Below are 17,895 nucleotides of genomic sequence, written 5' to 3' on the forward strand. Positions count from 1 at the left end.
TTTACAGACAAGCAAAAGCTATGAGAATTCAGCACCACCAAACCAGCTTTACAACAAATGCTAAAGGAACTTCTATAGATAGGAAACACAGGAGAAGGAAAAGACCTACAATAACAAACCCAAAACAATTAAGAAAATGGTAATAGGAACATACATATCAATAATTACCTTAAATGTAAATGGATTAAATGCTCCAACCAAAAGACATAGGCTGGCTGAATGGAAACAAAAACAAGACCCGTATATATGCTGTCTACAAGAGACCCACTTCAGACATAGGGACACATACAGACTGAAAGTGAGGGCATGGAAAAAGATATTCCATGCAAATGGAAATCAAAAGAAAGCTGGAGTAGCAATTCTCATATCAGACAAAATAGACTTTAAAATAAAGACTATTACAAGAGAGAAGGACAGTACATAATGATCAAGGGTTCAATCTAAGAAGAAGATATAAAAATTGTAAATATTTATGCACCCAACATAAGAGTACCTCAAAACATAAGGCAAATGCTAACAGCCATAAAAGGGGAAATTGACAGTAACACAAAAATAGTAGGGGGCTTTAACATCCCACTTTCACCAATGGACAGATCATCCAAAATGAAAGTAAATAAGGAAACACAAGCTTTAAATGAAACATTAGACAAGATGGACTTAATTGATATTTATAAGACATTCCATCCAAAAACAACAGAATACACTTTCTTCTCAAGTGCTCATGGAACATTCTCCAGGATAGATCATATCTTGGGTCACAAATCAAGCCTTGGTAAATTTAAGAAAATTGAAATCATACCAAGTATCTTTTCCAACCACAACACTGTGAGACTAGATATCAATTACAGGGAAAAAAAACTAAAAAATACAAACATATGGAGGCTAATCAATACGCTACTAAATAACCAAGAGGTCACTGAAGAAATCAAAGAGGAAATCAAAAAATACCTAGAAAAAAATGACAGTGAAAACACGATGACCCAAAACCTATGGGATGCAGCAAAAGCAGTTCTAAGAGGGAAGCTTATACCAATACAATCCTACCTCAATAAACAAGAAACGTCTCAAATAAACAACCTAACCTTACAGCTAAAGCAATTAGAGAAAGAAGAACAAAAAACCCCCAAAGTTAGCAGAAGGAAAGAAATCATAAAGATCAGATCAGAAATAAATGAAAAAGAAAATAAGGAAACCATAACAAAAATCAATAAAACTAAAAGCTGGTTCGTTGAGAAGATAAACAAAATTGATAAACCATTAGCCAGACTCATCAAGAAAAAAAGGGAGAATACTCAAATCAACAGAATTAGAAATGAAAAAGGAGAGGTAACAACTGACACCGAAGAAATACAAAGGATCATGAGAGATTACTGCAAGAAACTATATGCCAATAAAATGGACAACCTGGAAGAAATGGACAAATTCTTAGAAAAACACAACCTTCCAAGACTGAACCAGGAAGAAATGGAAAGTGTGAACAGACTAATCACAAGTACTGAAATTGAAACTGTTATTTAAAAACTCCCAACAAACAGCAGTCTAGGACCAGATGGCTTCACAGGCAAATTCTCTCAAACATTTAGAGAAGAGCTAACACCTATCCTTCTCAAACTCTTCCAAAATATAGCAGAGGGAGGAACACTCCCAAACTCATTCTATGAGGCCACCAGTACCCTGATACCAAAATCAAAGATATCACAAAAAAAGAAAACTACAGGCCTTATCACTGATGAACATAGATGCAAAAATCCTCAACAAAATACTAGCAAACAGAATCCAACAGCACATTAAAAGGATCAGATACCATGATCAAGTGGGTTTTATCCCAGGAATGCAAGGATTCCTCAATATACGCAAATCAATCAATGTGATACACCATATTAACAAATTGAACAATAAAAAACATATGATAATCTCAATAGATGCAGAAAAGCTTTTGACAAAATTCAACACCCATTTATGATAAAAACCCTCCAGAAAGTAGGCATAGAGGGAACTTACGTCAACATAATAAAGGCCATATATGACAGACCCACAGCCAACATCATTCTCAGTGGTGAAAAACTGAAACCATTTCCACTAAGATCAGGAAAAAGACAAGGTTGCCCACTCTCACCACTATTATTCAACATAGTTTTGGAAGTTTTAGCCACAGCAATCAAAGAAGAAAAAGAAATAAAAGGAATCCAAATCAGTAAAGAAGAAGTAAAGCTGTCACTGTTTGCAGATGACATGATACTATACATAGAGAATCCTAAAGACTCTACCAGAAAACTACTAGAGCTAATCAATGAATTTGGTAAAGTAGCAGGATACAGAATTAATGCACAGAAATCTCTTGCATTCCTATACACTAATGATGAAAAATCTGAAAGAGAAATTAAGGAAACACTCCCATTTACCATTGCAACAAAAAGAATAAAATACCTAGGAATAAACCTACCTAAGGAGACAAAAGACCTATATTCAGAAAGCTATAAGACACTGATGAAAGAAATTAAAGATGATACAAACAGATGGAGAGATATACCATGTTCTTGGATTGGAAGAATCAACCTTGTGAAAATGACTCTACTATCCAAAGCAATCTACAGATTCAATGCAATCCCTGTCAAACTACCAATGGCATTTTTCACAGAACTAGAACAAAAAATTTCACAATTTGTATGGCAACACAAAATACCCCGAATAGCCAAAGGAATCTTGAGAAAGCAAAACGGAGCTGGAGGAATCCGGCTCCCGGACTTCAAACTATACTACAAAGTTACAGTAATCAAGACAGTATGGTACTGCCACAAAAACAGAAATATATATCAATGGAACAGGATAGAAAACCCATAGATAAACCTGTGCACATATGGTTATCTTATATTTGATAAAAGAGGCAATAATATACAATGGAGAAAAGAGAGCTTCTTCAAAAAGTGGTGCTGGGAAAACTGGACAGCTACATGTAAAAGAATGAAATTAGAACACTCCCTAACACCATACACAAAAATAGACTCAAAATGGTTTAAAGACCTAAATGTAAGGCCAGGCACTATAAAACTCTTAAGAGGAAAGCATAGGCAGAATACTCTATGACAGGAATCAGGCAGGTGATTATTTGAAAAATCATGGGTTTAGGTTTGACTCTGTCTATAGGTACTAAAGATGAGGTAAAACAGATCATTAGATTTTACTGATCTTAGGGAACTGGACAGATTGAAAAATAGTTGTTAGAGCCACCAAAGATGACACCTGTTGTTGCAAATGCTAATTTTGAGAAAGTTGAGAACCAGAGTCAACAGATGACAGCAATGAGTATCTGTCAAGAGAGTTATAAACTAATGGCATAAGTTCAGAGTAGTTCTAGGGAGTTTTGAAAAAAATGGTAAAGACCTCTGTTTCTCTCAGGATTCTTACACTTAATTGATTAAAAAAAAAATCTTGTAAGGGTTATGATCATATTCTCTAAGGTACTATCTGTAAAAGAAAATGTTGCATTTAGTTTTAAATATCAATTTATTATTTAGGTACTATTTCTGTGGAAAATGATGTAAATAAAAATAAATATAGCAAAGATTAATTATGGCCAGTTACACTGTATTATTTTCAGTATTCTATTTTGAATATGCAATGAAATTTTATATCATTATTAATTTACAGTGTTCATTCAAATTTATTAATTACACAAAAACCATGTCTTAAATTCTTTTTGGGTACAAATAACTGCTGTAGGATGCGGATTTATGACATTTATCATTATGATTATTTTCATTGATTTATTTCTCCTAAAATCCAGTATAGTAATTTGTGACATATAATCATGAGTATGGCTATTTCGAGTGTAAAATAGAGAAGGTAATAGACCAATTGAAACCTCATTTCTAGACATTCTTTATCAGGTTACTCTTTTTTTTTTTTTTGGTACATCATTTGCCGCCTTCTGAAATTATCTCACTCATTTGTTTTTGTTACCTTCTTTATTTGTAAGACCACAGATCTTGTATGTGTTGTTTACAATTATATTTCCAACCCTTTGCATCAGTGTTTGTCATATAGTAAGTGCTCAATAAATAATTGAGTATACTTAATCTTTTCAGTACCAAGGGGTGATTCTCACTGTCTTTATACTAGAATGAATCCATATTGCCTACCTTCAAATGACCATAGTAATGTCATATAGGATTAACAGTGATTTATATTTACGAAATATCTCCTTTAGTATTTAAGAAATTAATTATCTCAATTAATTAGTTTAATGGAATCTTTCTAGTTGGCACATATGCTTAGTCCTCCATTTCTCATACCTCCTGATAACATGTGAAATGTGTTGCAGATATATGTAAATTCATTTACTAGATTGCTCCATAAACCACAAAGTCATACTGTGTAAATCATGTTTAAATAGTGAGCAATACTAAGTTACCACAGTCAGGAAAGTCCGTGTGATTCCCTTATAACCAGTGAAGCTATTTTAATTCTCTGGTGGCAAATGAGTCTTTGGTGCATTTGCTTTCTATTTCTAGTTCAGTGTCTTGGCTTATCTACAGTTATGCTTCATGAGAATAAGCACTGAGGCTGTCAGGAATATCCTCTTAGTTCCACCTCTGTTAAGTTGCCATTTTTGCTCCACCTCATGTACATTGTGTTTCTAGCTGCTGCTGCTGTAACATCTTCAGTTCTATCTTTCTCAATTCCTGAAGGTGAATTCAGGTTGAAAACTATAGTTCCATAGTAGCTATTACTTGCTTTTACTACACTCTCTTACTGAAATTATCTTCGATGTTCCTGAGAAAGATGGAAAGTTTATCCTTTTCATTGTCTGTTTCATCTTCTTTCCTCTCACACTTTTCGTGATGTCCTTGTTGAGCTGCTTCTCATCTGTTGGATTTTTTAAAGACTGTTCTCCAAACTCTGTTCTTTAGTCTTTTACAACCATTCATGTATTGTACTCTCATTACATTTAGAAATGTGTGCAGCCTGTCAGAAATAATTTAAACTTTTCCTAATGGATGTTTATGCTCATTGAATCGGGGAATTGAAGAGAATCAAATTGTAAATCAAAATCTGGCATAAAACATGCTACTGTACTGAAAATATAATTGTAACAAATCTAAGTTTTGTTTTTTTTTTTTTCATTGAATTGCTGTCTGAACCAAACCAACCAACAAGTAAACAAATAACTTGGATACTGCATTTTCTGAAAGTAATGAAGTAAATTTTTAAAACTTGAGTTTTAAAATTATACAGGTATGTTATATGTCTGTCTTTACTCAATTCAGATATGAAAAAACAGCCGGCTTGACTAGTAAACAGTCACCCCTATGAAAAGAGGAAATAAGGCATTGATGAAGAAAAATTAAAGAAAATTCATTCCAAAGCTGGTGGAGAAATGAGAACTATACGGGATAGAACCCAACTTGTTCATGTTAGAATCCAAAAATTTGGATTACACAGTAATGTTGCCAAGCCCATTCTGTTCATTCATGGGCACAATGATAAATATGAATTCATATTTTTATGCTATGGCAGGTGGTCATCCACTAAAAGTGATGGCTAGCTCCCAAATATTCTAGGAGAAGTGAGTTTTAGGAAATAAAGGGGGAGGATGTAGGATAAAGGGTTTTTGCATCACTGTGTCTACACCTGCTGATTACATGTGCAAGGATGGATATTCCAATCTCCCCTACCTGTCCCCTAGAATGAATGGCTGCCAAGCACTGAGAGAAGAAATCACCTCCCCCTAACACACACACACACATACACCAGCTGTCTAGTTTGCCTTCCTATGAAGAAAAGTGTAAGCTTTGAAGAAGCGGAAAGATATGTCATATACTGGTTATTAGGAAACCTTATTCTAAAACTCTCTTTCATAATGTGATAGTCTTTTGAGAGTATTTTACCTTGGCTTTATAACACACACCTAGTATTTAAATGGTTAGGTATGTAGGGGTGGTATTCCTTTGTTGAATTAAATCAGCAAAACTACTTTGCTGGAAATCTTCAAAAGAATATAGAGCAAGAGAGTTATTTCATCTATTAATCATGACCAGGATCTGGGGCATAGTTTAAAATTTTTGCTTTAAGGAGATTATGTAGTGCTACCTTTGTGACTAGATATGTGGTGACTATATATCCAAAATACAGTCTGTTTTCTGTCTATCAGTTGGAGCAGACCTCCAGTGCCTTATAGAAGTATGCATTATAATGAGAGCTAATCATTAAATGTACAATATTGTGAAATTACATTAAAATAGTGCTTGTTCTATGAAATGAAATTGTGAAATCTTCCATTGAATGTGAAATGCTGAAAATATGTTAAATGGAAAAAGTATATCAATTGCTTTAAAGTCTTTCTGTTTTGTAACTATACTGTATTGATACATACATGGGTTATGCTGTGACCAGCACTGTCAGCTCAGCAGCCATTATGTTTATTATTGTCTATTCAATAAATTTTGGAGAATCAAAATTATATGTAGTTTACAGTTGATTTTACTAATATATGCAACCCGATTGGAATAGCTTATTTTGGAATTACACTATTCTATGATTGACTTTTCTATGCATAAAATAACTATTTCACTTATGCTTAAAAAGTTAGCAAGGCAAAGTCATGAATATTGTATACAAGTAGACATTTTTGGGGGTCCCAGTTCAGTGAAAATGTTTACTACTTAAAAGCTTTTTAAATTTTTTTTGTTGTCTTCCGTAATTCAGGTTATCTGGAATGAATATACCACCACCAATTATCAGCAACAAAAACTGGCTCAGACTGCATTTTGTTACAGACAGCAATCACCGATATCGTGGATTTAGTGCTCCATATCAAGGTATATTTAATGAATACGTCTGCCTCTTTTGATGTGTAAAATGATTTTGGTATACACAACTACATTTTATGATAGAGGCAAAATATCTTTAGCATTAACACATGGTAGTTTGAATAAGCAAAAATGGTCATTTTCTTGCTGAGGCAATATTGTGATCATAACTAAATTACGGTATAAAAGTTAGTTGAGTTTTGTAGTACACTGTCCAGAATAAAGACTATTGTAACCTCTAAAAGGTAATGTGTAACAGGTGTAATATTTACCTTTAATAAAGTGCTTCAGTAGTTGAACATACTACCTAAACATGTACCACAAAACACTGCAGAAAACTGCAGTTGTAAATAGGCTCTTCATCAATTGAAATCCATTTCCATATACAGTGTTTTTGCAAATGTTACTTTCATTAACTTTGTTAGGATTATTATCTACAGGTATAAGTTTTGAATAAGTGAGATATAGTATTTGATATATTAACTTGAAAAAACTCTTTGTTTAGAATTTGATTATTATGGAGTATTAATAAAAATGTAGCTTCTACAATGTTTAGTAATATTATGTGGGGTTGGTGCACTTATTCTCAGACTACTTGTGTTAATAATTCATTTCATTCTTAGCAGTGTATCAGCTACTGTTCAGGGAATAGTGAACATTGCCACAGTTAAATATTTCCATTTATCTGTTTTTTTTAGTGCTTTCCTTTTTAATAATCTTCAGCTGAAGCACTTTGTAAATTGAATATGATGACTTTAGGCAGCTTATAGTTAATACCTAAAATAGTATTAGACTACATATTGTTTTCTGGAATACAAATTTCAACAATTTATACTTTGGAGACCAGTAACCTTTCTACAGATGCCCTATCAATACGTTTCTCACAGTAATAGCAATAGATTAATGTTATTGGTATTTGTAATATTTTATTGGGTATCACTGTAATAAAAATTCCTAAGATTGTAACTTAAAAGTAAAGATTTTAGACAAAGTCCACTCTAGAAAAACCTGTAATTTCTATTTGTTAAGTAGTTAATTCGAATGGAAACATGAGTGCAAATTTGCTCTTAAAGCTATGCATTGTATTAACATCTCTCATGATAGAATATATTGTCTATCATATCTGTTATCATCATAAAACTATATATTTTAAAAATAAAAATTAAATGTTTATAGAAAAACTTATTTTCCTTTATTTTATTAAAAATAACTGTTTGGGCATAGTAACTCGAATCTTATCAGTTTTAACCAGTGTCACTTTTAAATTTGCAATCATATTTTACTGAGTTTCCATTTAAATTTCTAAAATTTTTGTGTAGTTCAGAAATAAGAAGTCTTTTTATTGAAAATAATTAGCTGTTGTAGAGCCTCTTTATCTCTGGGTTCACCCCTTTCCTTGTGGAGTTTTCCACTCACATAATTTTATGGCTCTGATTCACTCTTCAATGAATTAAGGCAGATGGCATGGCAGAAATTCAAAAGACTATCATCTTTGACTCATGTGGTGATCCTTTCTGTTTGATTCATAGAATCTTTCAGTAAGACATCTTCTACTCTTTATCTGAATAGAAATAAAGTAGCACTTATTTTATATTTAAATGTACAGCCTGGAGAGAAAAAAACAAACATAGATCTCTTATCTTAAAAAATAAAATGGTATTTCGTTTGTTTTATGCAGTATGGTTTCATGAAACTGGTATCTTTAGATAGGTTGTTTTGCATTATAAGACAGTAGTACAAAGCTGCTAGTAGATTTGTGTGCTTAATTATCATTTTCGGTATTCTACTCACTAATCTTAAATTGACTTTTATAGTATTTTCAAGATTCAGTTTGATTTTCCTGCATTGCCTGTCTGGTTTTAGCACTGAAGAATAACATATCAATGAATTTACTGTAGTAAAATAGAAAGGAAGTGTTTTATGGGGTATGAATTATTTCTATTTTCAGCAGGAAAAGGAGCTCAAAAGAGGGGAATTTTTGGTGTAATCTGTATCTTCACACTGTAGAGGGAATAAAGTGGCCTGAGAAAGTATAAGCTATAATTTTATAATAAAATCAAGGAAAAGTTTTAATATATAAAAACACACCTTTGCATTGTATCCTTTTAAAACTTTCCTGATTCAGCCTTGATTTTTCTAATTGCATTATCTCCAAATAATATTTTACCTAAACGTAAGCTCAGTTGGAGAAGCAGTTCTTGAAACTATAAGCAAAGAAATTTTGATTAACAAAAACTCTACTAGACTAACTTAAATAGCTATAAAATTCATAATTGTGACATGCTGAATACATGCCCTGGCATGAACTGATAATCATGCTTTTTAGATTGTTCATGCTACCATATAATTTCAGTGGTGTCTAAATTATAACTAATTCAAGATAGAAAATTTTGTGGAATATACTATTCAAAAGTCACAACCAAGTCTCCATGTAGCACAGCTTCCTAATAACTCAAATACTTACTGAGTACTCAGTAATTATTATTGATTTATCTAGTCTTTTGAGTTCATTTAATGTTCTAAGTTTCCAAAGATTGATGACTTTCCCCATAGCATTTCTGTTTAATCTGTATTCTTTATAAAATACCGTGAAAATTAACTGAAAACTCCTAAGGATTCCTAAATACCATTAGCTATTTTTTATAACTTGTCCCTTAATTGATCCCGTAATTGATGGAGTAGGCACATAGACACAGCAACATGCTTTCCCCCATAGGACCTCCTTTCAGTTGTGTTATAGGCTGGCTTCTTTATTATTTTAGATATAATAATTTAAATCGGGTTAAGCAGAGGTTGAGGATAACACATTAACAAATATAGTATGTTCTGACTCAAAAGTACTGAGAAAAATCATGATTTAAATGAAATGACTTTGATACAGTATGTTTTCCCTCCCCCAGGTCCCACATTGAAAATATTCACATGTATCTAAAATAAATAAAGCGGCTCCTGCCCCCGCCAAGTTTATTTATACTGGAAATCTCTTCTTTTAAAACTCTATTCTTATCTCTTCTATGCTTTAAAATTTTTCCTTTATAAATTTTCAATTCTCCCCCAAAGAAAATCACTTCAATGTCATTTTACTATATTAGTCTTTGATTTTAAATAAGATTCCTGCATTCAAGTTCCATTAAGTCTCTTCTAATGAGAACTTGAATATGTGCTACTACACACATAAATAGTATAACTTTTCATTAACTGTGGTATTTGGAAGTTCTCTATTTATTGAAATCCCCATATTATTGTCACTTGATCTTTATTATAAACCTAAAATCTATTATTTTCCATTTACATGAATAATTGATCAAGTTTTCTTAATTTCTAAATTGGAAGGAGATTTTCAGATGACAACTGTCCAATAGAGAAACTTTTACCTTTAGGTGATGTTTATTAAAAAGTATTATTTTTATCCATAAATATCACATATTCAAGTGTGAAAATTATTACAACATTTTTCATTTTAAGTTATTCAGCATATCATACTTTTTTAATGTGCAAAGATACTACAGCTGTAGATATTTATAAAATTGTTTTTGGCATGTAAGTTTAGGAATTACAACATTTAATTGATTCCAAATATCTAAATATATGAATATTCCTATATTATAGATTAAGCTTTCTAAATCCTTATAGATTTTATCACATTTTGATTTTTCTCTTATCTTTCATAATTTTGTTGATATGACTCTTCTTATGCAGGTTAACATTTTATAGACAGTTTAAATTAAACAAAGGTATGTCAATAGTAATACAGTGTATTTTCAATTTATGTAGAAAAATATTTCATATAGGGTCTAAAAGAGATTATCCTTTTGGGATCAGCTGTGCCTCTTTTTGGTAAGAAAAACATTTAATGGACAAAACTTTCAAATCGTATTGAAAATTCACTGCCATAAACCCCAGTTACGCAGAGGCCCTTGCTTGACATTTTAGACGCACATAATTTAAGTGGGAAATAACTTCAGACTAGTTACTCTGTTTTTTACAGTTGGAAATGTTTTGACCTAAACGTGTGTGCACTGTTACTGAACAAAAATAAATAAGATTATCAGCGATGCAACGTAATATAGTGGGAAAGAATAGGATTCGGGGGTCAGAAGATGAGCGTTGAATTGCAAAGTTACTAACTGCTGTCTAAGTTGTCTTGAACCTTGGTTTCCCAAAGAGTAAAAATAGTCACAGTGGCTAGACATGTTATTGTTATGCAAATCAAATGGCATTAAGATTTCTTATAGTAAAATTCAGACATGCAGTCAATAAAGATGCTGTTTTATGAAAGAGACAATCAACCATATGGAATGAGTGAGAAACACACTGTCTAACAATGAGGTACAAATAGTTAAAAAATTGTGACCAAACATAAAATTTAAATCCAGGAATCACAATTAAAAGGAAAATGTTAGGTTTTGTATTTCTCACTGTCACAAATGAGGGTGTCCATATTTCTCCAGGAAAAAAGCACTTATCCTTAGAACCGAAATTTAAAATAGGATTTTTGTTAAAACTGTAACTGAGAAACGGTTTCCTCACGGTTTTAAACGGTTTTAAAATCGTAAATAAAATCCAGGTTTAAAAATAGAGCACAGCATCAAAGCAATCTGTTTAATTACATTTTTTTCTAATTTTGTTTAGACATCAGTTTTTCTTATTGTACCTTCATATTTACATTGTTTAAAAAAAGGGAGGGAGGGTTCCCTTTTCTCCACACCCTCTCCAGCATTTATTGTTTGTAGATTTTTTGATGGTGGCCATTCTGACCGGTGTGAAGTGATAGACTCTGTCATACAGAGTGAAGTAAGTCAGAAAGAGAAAAACAAATACCATATGCTAACACATATATATGGAATCTAAAAAAATATGGTTCTGATGAACCTAGGGGCAGGACAGGAATAAAGACGCAGATGTAGAGAATAGACTTGAGGACATGGGGAGGGGGAAGGGTAAGCTGGGACGAAGTGAGAGAGTAGCATGGACATATATACACTACCAAATGTAAAATAGGTAGCTAGTGGGAAGCAGCCACATAGCACCGGGAGATCAGCTCGGTGCTTTGTGACCACCTAGAGGGGTGGGATAGGGAGGGTGGGAGGGAGACACAAGAGGGAGGAGATACGGGGATATATGTATATGTATAGCCAGTTCACTTTGTTATACAGCAGAAACTAACACAACATTGTAAAGCAATTATACTCCAATAAAGATGTTAAAAAAATGAATAAATAAATAAATAGGGTAGCTACCAGGAAAACAAAAACCAAAAAACTCCTTGATAACATTTTCTTGTGTGATGTAAATGTATATTTCATAGTTGTGCCAATATAAAATTTAAGGCCTTTTATCATATTAGTTGATAATGATGTTAGAATTAAATTCTTCCATAGCTAATTATATTTATATTTTCATTCCAATCCTTAAAATTTATTTTCCAGTCTTATGTATCTCCCAGCCCAAAATTCTGTTCGTAAATTGTGGGTGTGTTTAACAGTAACTGGGTAGTTATCATTTCATTTCAAATGAAATTTGAAATATATAAAGAAATAGTCACATAAATCAACATATTAAATAGTGGATTGAGATTCTGTTATACAAATTTCATTATTTTCTAAGGAATTGAATCAGTCTTCATAACCTTGACACTTGAGGGACTCTGACTTATAGTCAAAAAGGAAAATATTATAGATTGTTATTTTAAAAAAAGGTCTATAATGCTTACATTTGCTAAGTGTTCTTAATGTGTTTAATTTATATATATAAACCCATTATTGCTATATCTTAAAAAGTGAAAGGCAAATTATATTAACCTTATTTTAAAATCTCATGGAATTTGTGAAAATCAAAAAATATCTTAGTAAAATAAATGTGATTTATATTACTTTCTTCAAATACAGCAGCTACTATTAATAGGAGATAATTGATCAAATATCCAGTTTTAATATAGATCATTTAAAACATCTAGTAGGTTTAAAATGTAGTACTTGATGACTATAAAACTGAAACAAATTATTTTTGTTTATTATTTTAATTTGGATCACACATGCCTACTGGTGATGGAATAAACTTAAAATTTGACAGTCTCTTCTAGGATAAAAGTCTCTTTTGTGTTAACTTAGCTTCCCTGGGGCAAACGTTCAAACTTTCAGGGCTTAGGTCACCTCCTTCCTTTTAAAAGAAAGCTTCTAGTTATAAGTGATATTCTATGAGGCCTAATAGTAATGGGGTGAAACCTACTAGTTATATGTAAACCCTTGTTCTCATTCATGAATATTAGCTGGTTTCAGTGAAGACACCATTTCTTGGTACCTGAGAATCCTGTAGACATCACTGCTGGTGTCCACAAGGCAACTTATAGTTTGCAGTTTTAGCATGGTCAGTGGTGCACCTTTCTGACTCGACTCCATGATACTTTTTGCTGGGTCTTCCATTCACTCTTTAGCTAGAACTCTTTAAACCACATATTCTACAATAAATTTTATTTTTCTCTTACCATGATAGCCCCATGGCAGGTTCCTGGCTCTCTGTTAACTCACTCATATGTGTCTGCCACCCAAAACCCATCCTTCAACAAAATGTAAAACTACCAACTTGGACATATATTATTCTTAATCCTCTACTGAATGTGGGTATGTATTTAAGAGGCTTACATTTTTCCTTAAATCAATGCTGTAAGACTTCAGAATTAATTCCTTTAGCAAATGGAGTTTAACAAATCTATATAAAAGTTTGTACTATCCCTCACTAACCTAAATCCTCCATGAGAGTTTTTATATGAAGGTGCAGCTTAGACTTCTCGTCCCTATCAGAAGGTGGGAGAACTTTTCTCTTGTCATGTCCTGAGTTTTCACTAATCATGGCTTTTTGTAAAGCTCTATTAACTTAGTCTTCCAGGCTTGTCTTTTGATCTGAAAAAGGAACTGTTTGAAATTTATATTCCATAATCTCTCTCAATATAGCATGACTCTCAAGATTAATGTCTGGGTTGGACTTTAAAAAATGTAATTTTCAGTCAAGGTTGTACAAGAACTCTCCCAAATTAGAGGAATCCAAGGTAATCAAAGAATAAGAGAAGTCCACAGAATCAAGATTAATAGTAACAAGGAAAACAAATGTTTAAGATGTTCAAAACATCCTACCTTTTATTAAGTGAGAAACTGATATCCTCAAGGAAGTATACATATTATGTTTCCTACGTAAGCCTAAAATATATTCTGTATTGATTTAATAATGTTCAACATTATTGAACATTTACAGCTGCAATTATTTTTTTTAAATACATTATCTACAATATTTACTGTCTTCATTATCCCAACTAACTTTGGGTTAGCACTTTCCTTTCAGTTAATGTGATTTCTATCTAATACTTTCAATTACTATAATGTAATGAATTAATGAATAATACTTTTTTAGTCTCTAATTGTATGAATTTCTTGTATTTCCAAGTATACAAAAAATTAACACAAAGTATTACAAAAAATTGCCATTGTTTTATTAGTTTTTTCTTTTTTTGCCATTCTTTTATGGTCGTACCTCATGGTGATTCAATACTATTCCATTTAGCATTCATTTGTATATGAATATATATGATAGGGTTTTACTCACAATAAGGAGTCTTAAATGTTCAAATTTACTATCTCTAGTGAGGGCAGTTTTGTTACATCACCTAAAGAGTAGCACATAACAAAAAATAATTGATGAAGTTGGTGTTTAATAAACAAAATTCACTGTTTTATCATTCTGTTGAGATGACAAATATATTGAACAAATAATTTTATTTTTAGTAATGATTCAATAATTGCACAAAATGACCTCCAAAGGGCTTCAATCAAGCACAGCAGGTACAAGTAGTCAAAAACACTGTATGTGATTGATTCCTCCATATTGGTATGAAAATGGAGTTTGAGACAATAAGCCTGTAGACTTTAATTATTACATTTATTTTATAGGCAGTTTTACCATGCCATTTGAAAATGACATCATGAAATTAAAATCCCTAGACTTTTAAATTCGAATTCAAAGATACCCAGAAATAGCTAAAGGCAATTTAGGAAAAGTTTGTTTAAATGACAAAGATATTATTAACCTAAGATTTTCCTAAAGTTTAGAGTTGTATGGTAATAGTTATACGGAGGTCAATTTTTTTTTTTAACATCTTTATTGGAGTGTAATTGCTTTACTATTATAAAGTAAATATAATAGTAAAGTGTGTTAGTTTCTGCTGTATAACAAAGCGAATCAGCCAATTTTGTGGCCCAATATGCTTTGGAAGCACTGGGTTAAACAAATTTAAACTGAATTATTTTATTTAAGCAGATAAGCCCTTTTAGCATATTTTGGAACTATGACTCCTCAGGACACATTTTGGGAAATGATCCTATAAGTTATGATAGAAAGGATTGACTTTATCTGTCAATAAATTTACCATTACTTAGCCTGTTCTTTTCTTCAGTTATTTAATTAAGTTACAAATAAGGCAGGCCAATTGCTAATGTTGTTTAATTAAACTAAATGATTTTTTATATTAAAGCTCCCATTAGAGATGTATTATAGCACATTTATTTATTGTTTATTTACCTATCCATCCGATTTTGTTCAACAAAAATATTACTGAGCACTTACTCTGTACCAGACACTGTACTAGGCTCTGATATTACACAATCCCTGAATTAAGAGAGTTTTTTGTCTAGTGTGTAAGATGATGAGTGAATATTCCACTAAGAGAAAAATAATTTCTGAAGTATTATAATTAAGAAAATGTGAGCGCATGTGGGGAGTGAAGGAGAATGCATGGTCCAGGAAAGCTTTCAGACTTGAGTCTCAAGGATGCAGAGTAGTTTTCCGTTAGAATGGACATGTGATAACTGTGTGATATAAAACTGTGTTAGTCCACTATGGCTCTACAGATAATTAAAATATTGAAATAGTATTGATTGGTAAATAGCCATTCCCACTAGGCCCAGAGTACCTGCACTGCCTTCCTGACTCCTGAACTGCCGCATCTCTTTCAGGACCCCCTCGATTGTCCTGTAATACAACAAATGGCTAATTGCTGGCATAGCTGGGCACCTTCTGGATACTTCTGTGTTCAACATTCACAATTCAGTTTCTAGTCCCTACCAGCTGTTACTCAGTATCACCCCAGACCTTCTGGTTTATGACAAATTCAAAGTGACCAGCAAGTAGCAAAAATTATTACTCTCTATTACTATTGGATACCTTTTAAAATGTATTGTTCAATTAAAAGAATAGCACACATCTGTGTAAATTAAATGTAGGGACGATATAAATATTCTACATACTGTATAAAAGCTGGAAAACAGATTCTGAATTGTTTTATGGTTTTATAATTTACACCTCTCAAAAAACAGTGACTGTATCTTTTTATCTCTGCATCCCAGAGTACCATATTATAGATGCCCAGTATATGCTGAAAGAATGATTGACTGTTGTACACCCAGATGTATGTGTCACAAATAACAAAATATTTGCATATGCATTATTTTATGTAATCCTCACAGTATCTATCTATTGCATTATCTCTGTTTTATCAAACAAGAAACAAAGACTCTAGGACAAGTTTGCAGACATGCCTTGCGCAAGGACACCCAGACAAGGTGGCAGTGGGAGCTGTGCATCTCTGGCTAAGCCCTTTGCCAATGCTGCATCACCCAGGGAAAGGGGCTTATTTGTCTGATTCATTCCAACACCCTATTTGAGCTAGCTGCAGCCCTGTCAAAATAGTGTTAACCCCAATGTCATACTAGGAATTAGCAGAACCAGGTCTTAACCCTTAGAGCTTTCTGCTTCTAAGGCCTGTGCTTATTCTGCTATGAACTCCAGTCTTAGTTATACTCAAATTTGCAAATTCACAGAATGGATTTTTTACTTTTAGAAAAGGCTAAAATTCATTGAGAATCAAATTTGGTGAATAAAGTAAATGAATTTGTGAAAATAGACTGTCCTTGACTATAAGTGCCATGTTCATAAAACAATGTCAGTTAATAAATTAGTTAACATACGTAAAGCACTTTGAATAGTATCTGACAGAGAGTAAGCATTATATAAAATATTAGCTATTATTACTAGTAGCAGCAGTAGCAGGAGAAGCATCATCATCTTTATTGTTTGACAAAAAATGACTTAGAAGGCAATTTCAAGTATATTATGAGTTATAGGAATATTATGTGAAATAAAAATAGCCCAACCTTTCATGGTAATTAGTTGGAGGCTCATTTCATTACATAATATAAGTGGTTGATTGTTAATTTAAAAAAATCCATTAATACAGATTTCAATACAGTAGATATTATAATGAAATTTACTCAGAGTAAAAATATATCAGATATTTAGCAGTCAAACATCTTACGAATTAAACATGTTAAATATCAGCAGAGTATATTCCTTGTTACTATATGTGTATGGGGTGAAACAGACAAAATAGTCTGCTGTTACAGGCTTATTTATCCTTTTATTAGATCAGGTACTACTCATTGTTATTAGAAAATCCAAGAAGAAATCTGTAGCTATAAAACAGCTTAAGGTGAAAGAAGTATAATAACCCTTATTAGGAAAGGCAATGAGTTCATAATACCCAGTATACTTTTGTTGGAAAAGGTCAAATTAAAACATTATACTATTGATCTAACAAGGAAACAACCATTTTGCATTGTTATATGCTTTCTTCCCACAAAAAAATACAAGTACTGTTTAGAGTTTCTATAACTAATATGAGCCTCCTGACTTTGCAGTCATGTACTTCTGTCAAACCTCCAAGCAAATACTTGTTTTTCTAGCTTATCAGTATAACAGAAAGCCAGTAAACTCTTTTCTGAAGCAGATGTTTAAATAAGAAATGACAATAAAAACTATGATTAGAAAAGTACGGAGAGGTAGAAATTCCCAGGAATATATTTTCCTTCACACAAGTATTGTTCTGGAAAGAGCACTAGACTAGAAGTTGGTAAATCTGGGTACAGACCCATCTCTGTGAACTTGAATGGATTCCTTAACATCTCAGGACCCTGAGGCCATTAGATAATGGAACAATAAACTTCTTTCTAGTTCTAAAATTTTTGGCTTAATTTATTGTTCC

The 17,895-nt window shown here is 32.3% G+C and overlaps 1 protein-coding gene across 1 annotated transcript in view; it reads left to right on the top strand.

Annotated features, from left to right (window-relative positions):
- Positions 1 to 17,895, top strand: part of CSMD3 (CUB and Sushi multiple domains 3) — a 1,171,706-nt gene that overhangs the window by 391,638 nt on the left and 762,173 nt on the right. Inside the window, 1 exon segment of the mRNA XM_059902305.1 lies at positions 6,706 to 6,818. Coding sequence (XP_059758288.1) covers positions 6,706 to 6,818 — 113 coding nt within the window.

Source organism: Balaenoptera ricei, chromosome 17 (genome assembly GCF_028023285.1).
Source record: "Balaenoptera ricei isolate mBalRic1 chromosome 17, mBalRic1.hap2, whole genome shotgun sequence".
Lineage (NCBI taxonomy): Eukaryota > Metazoa > Chordata > Mammalia > Artiodactyla > Balaenopteridae > Balaenoptera > Balaenoptera ricei.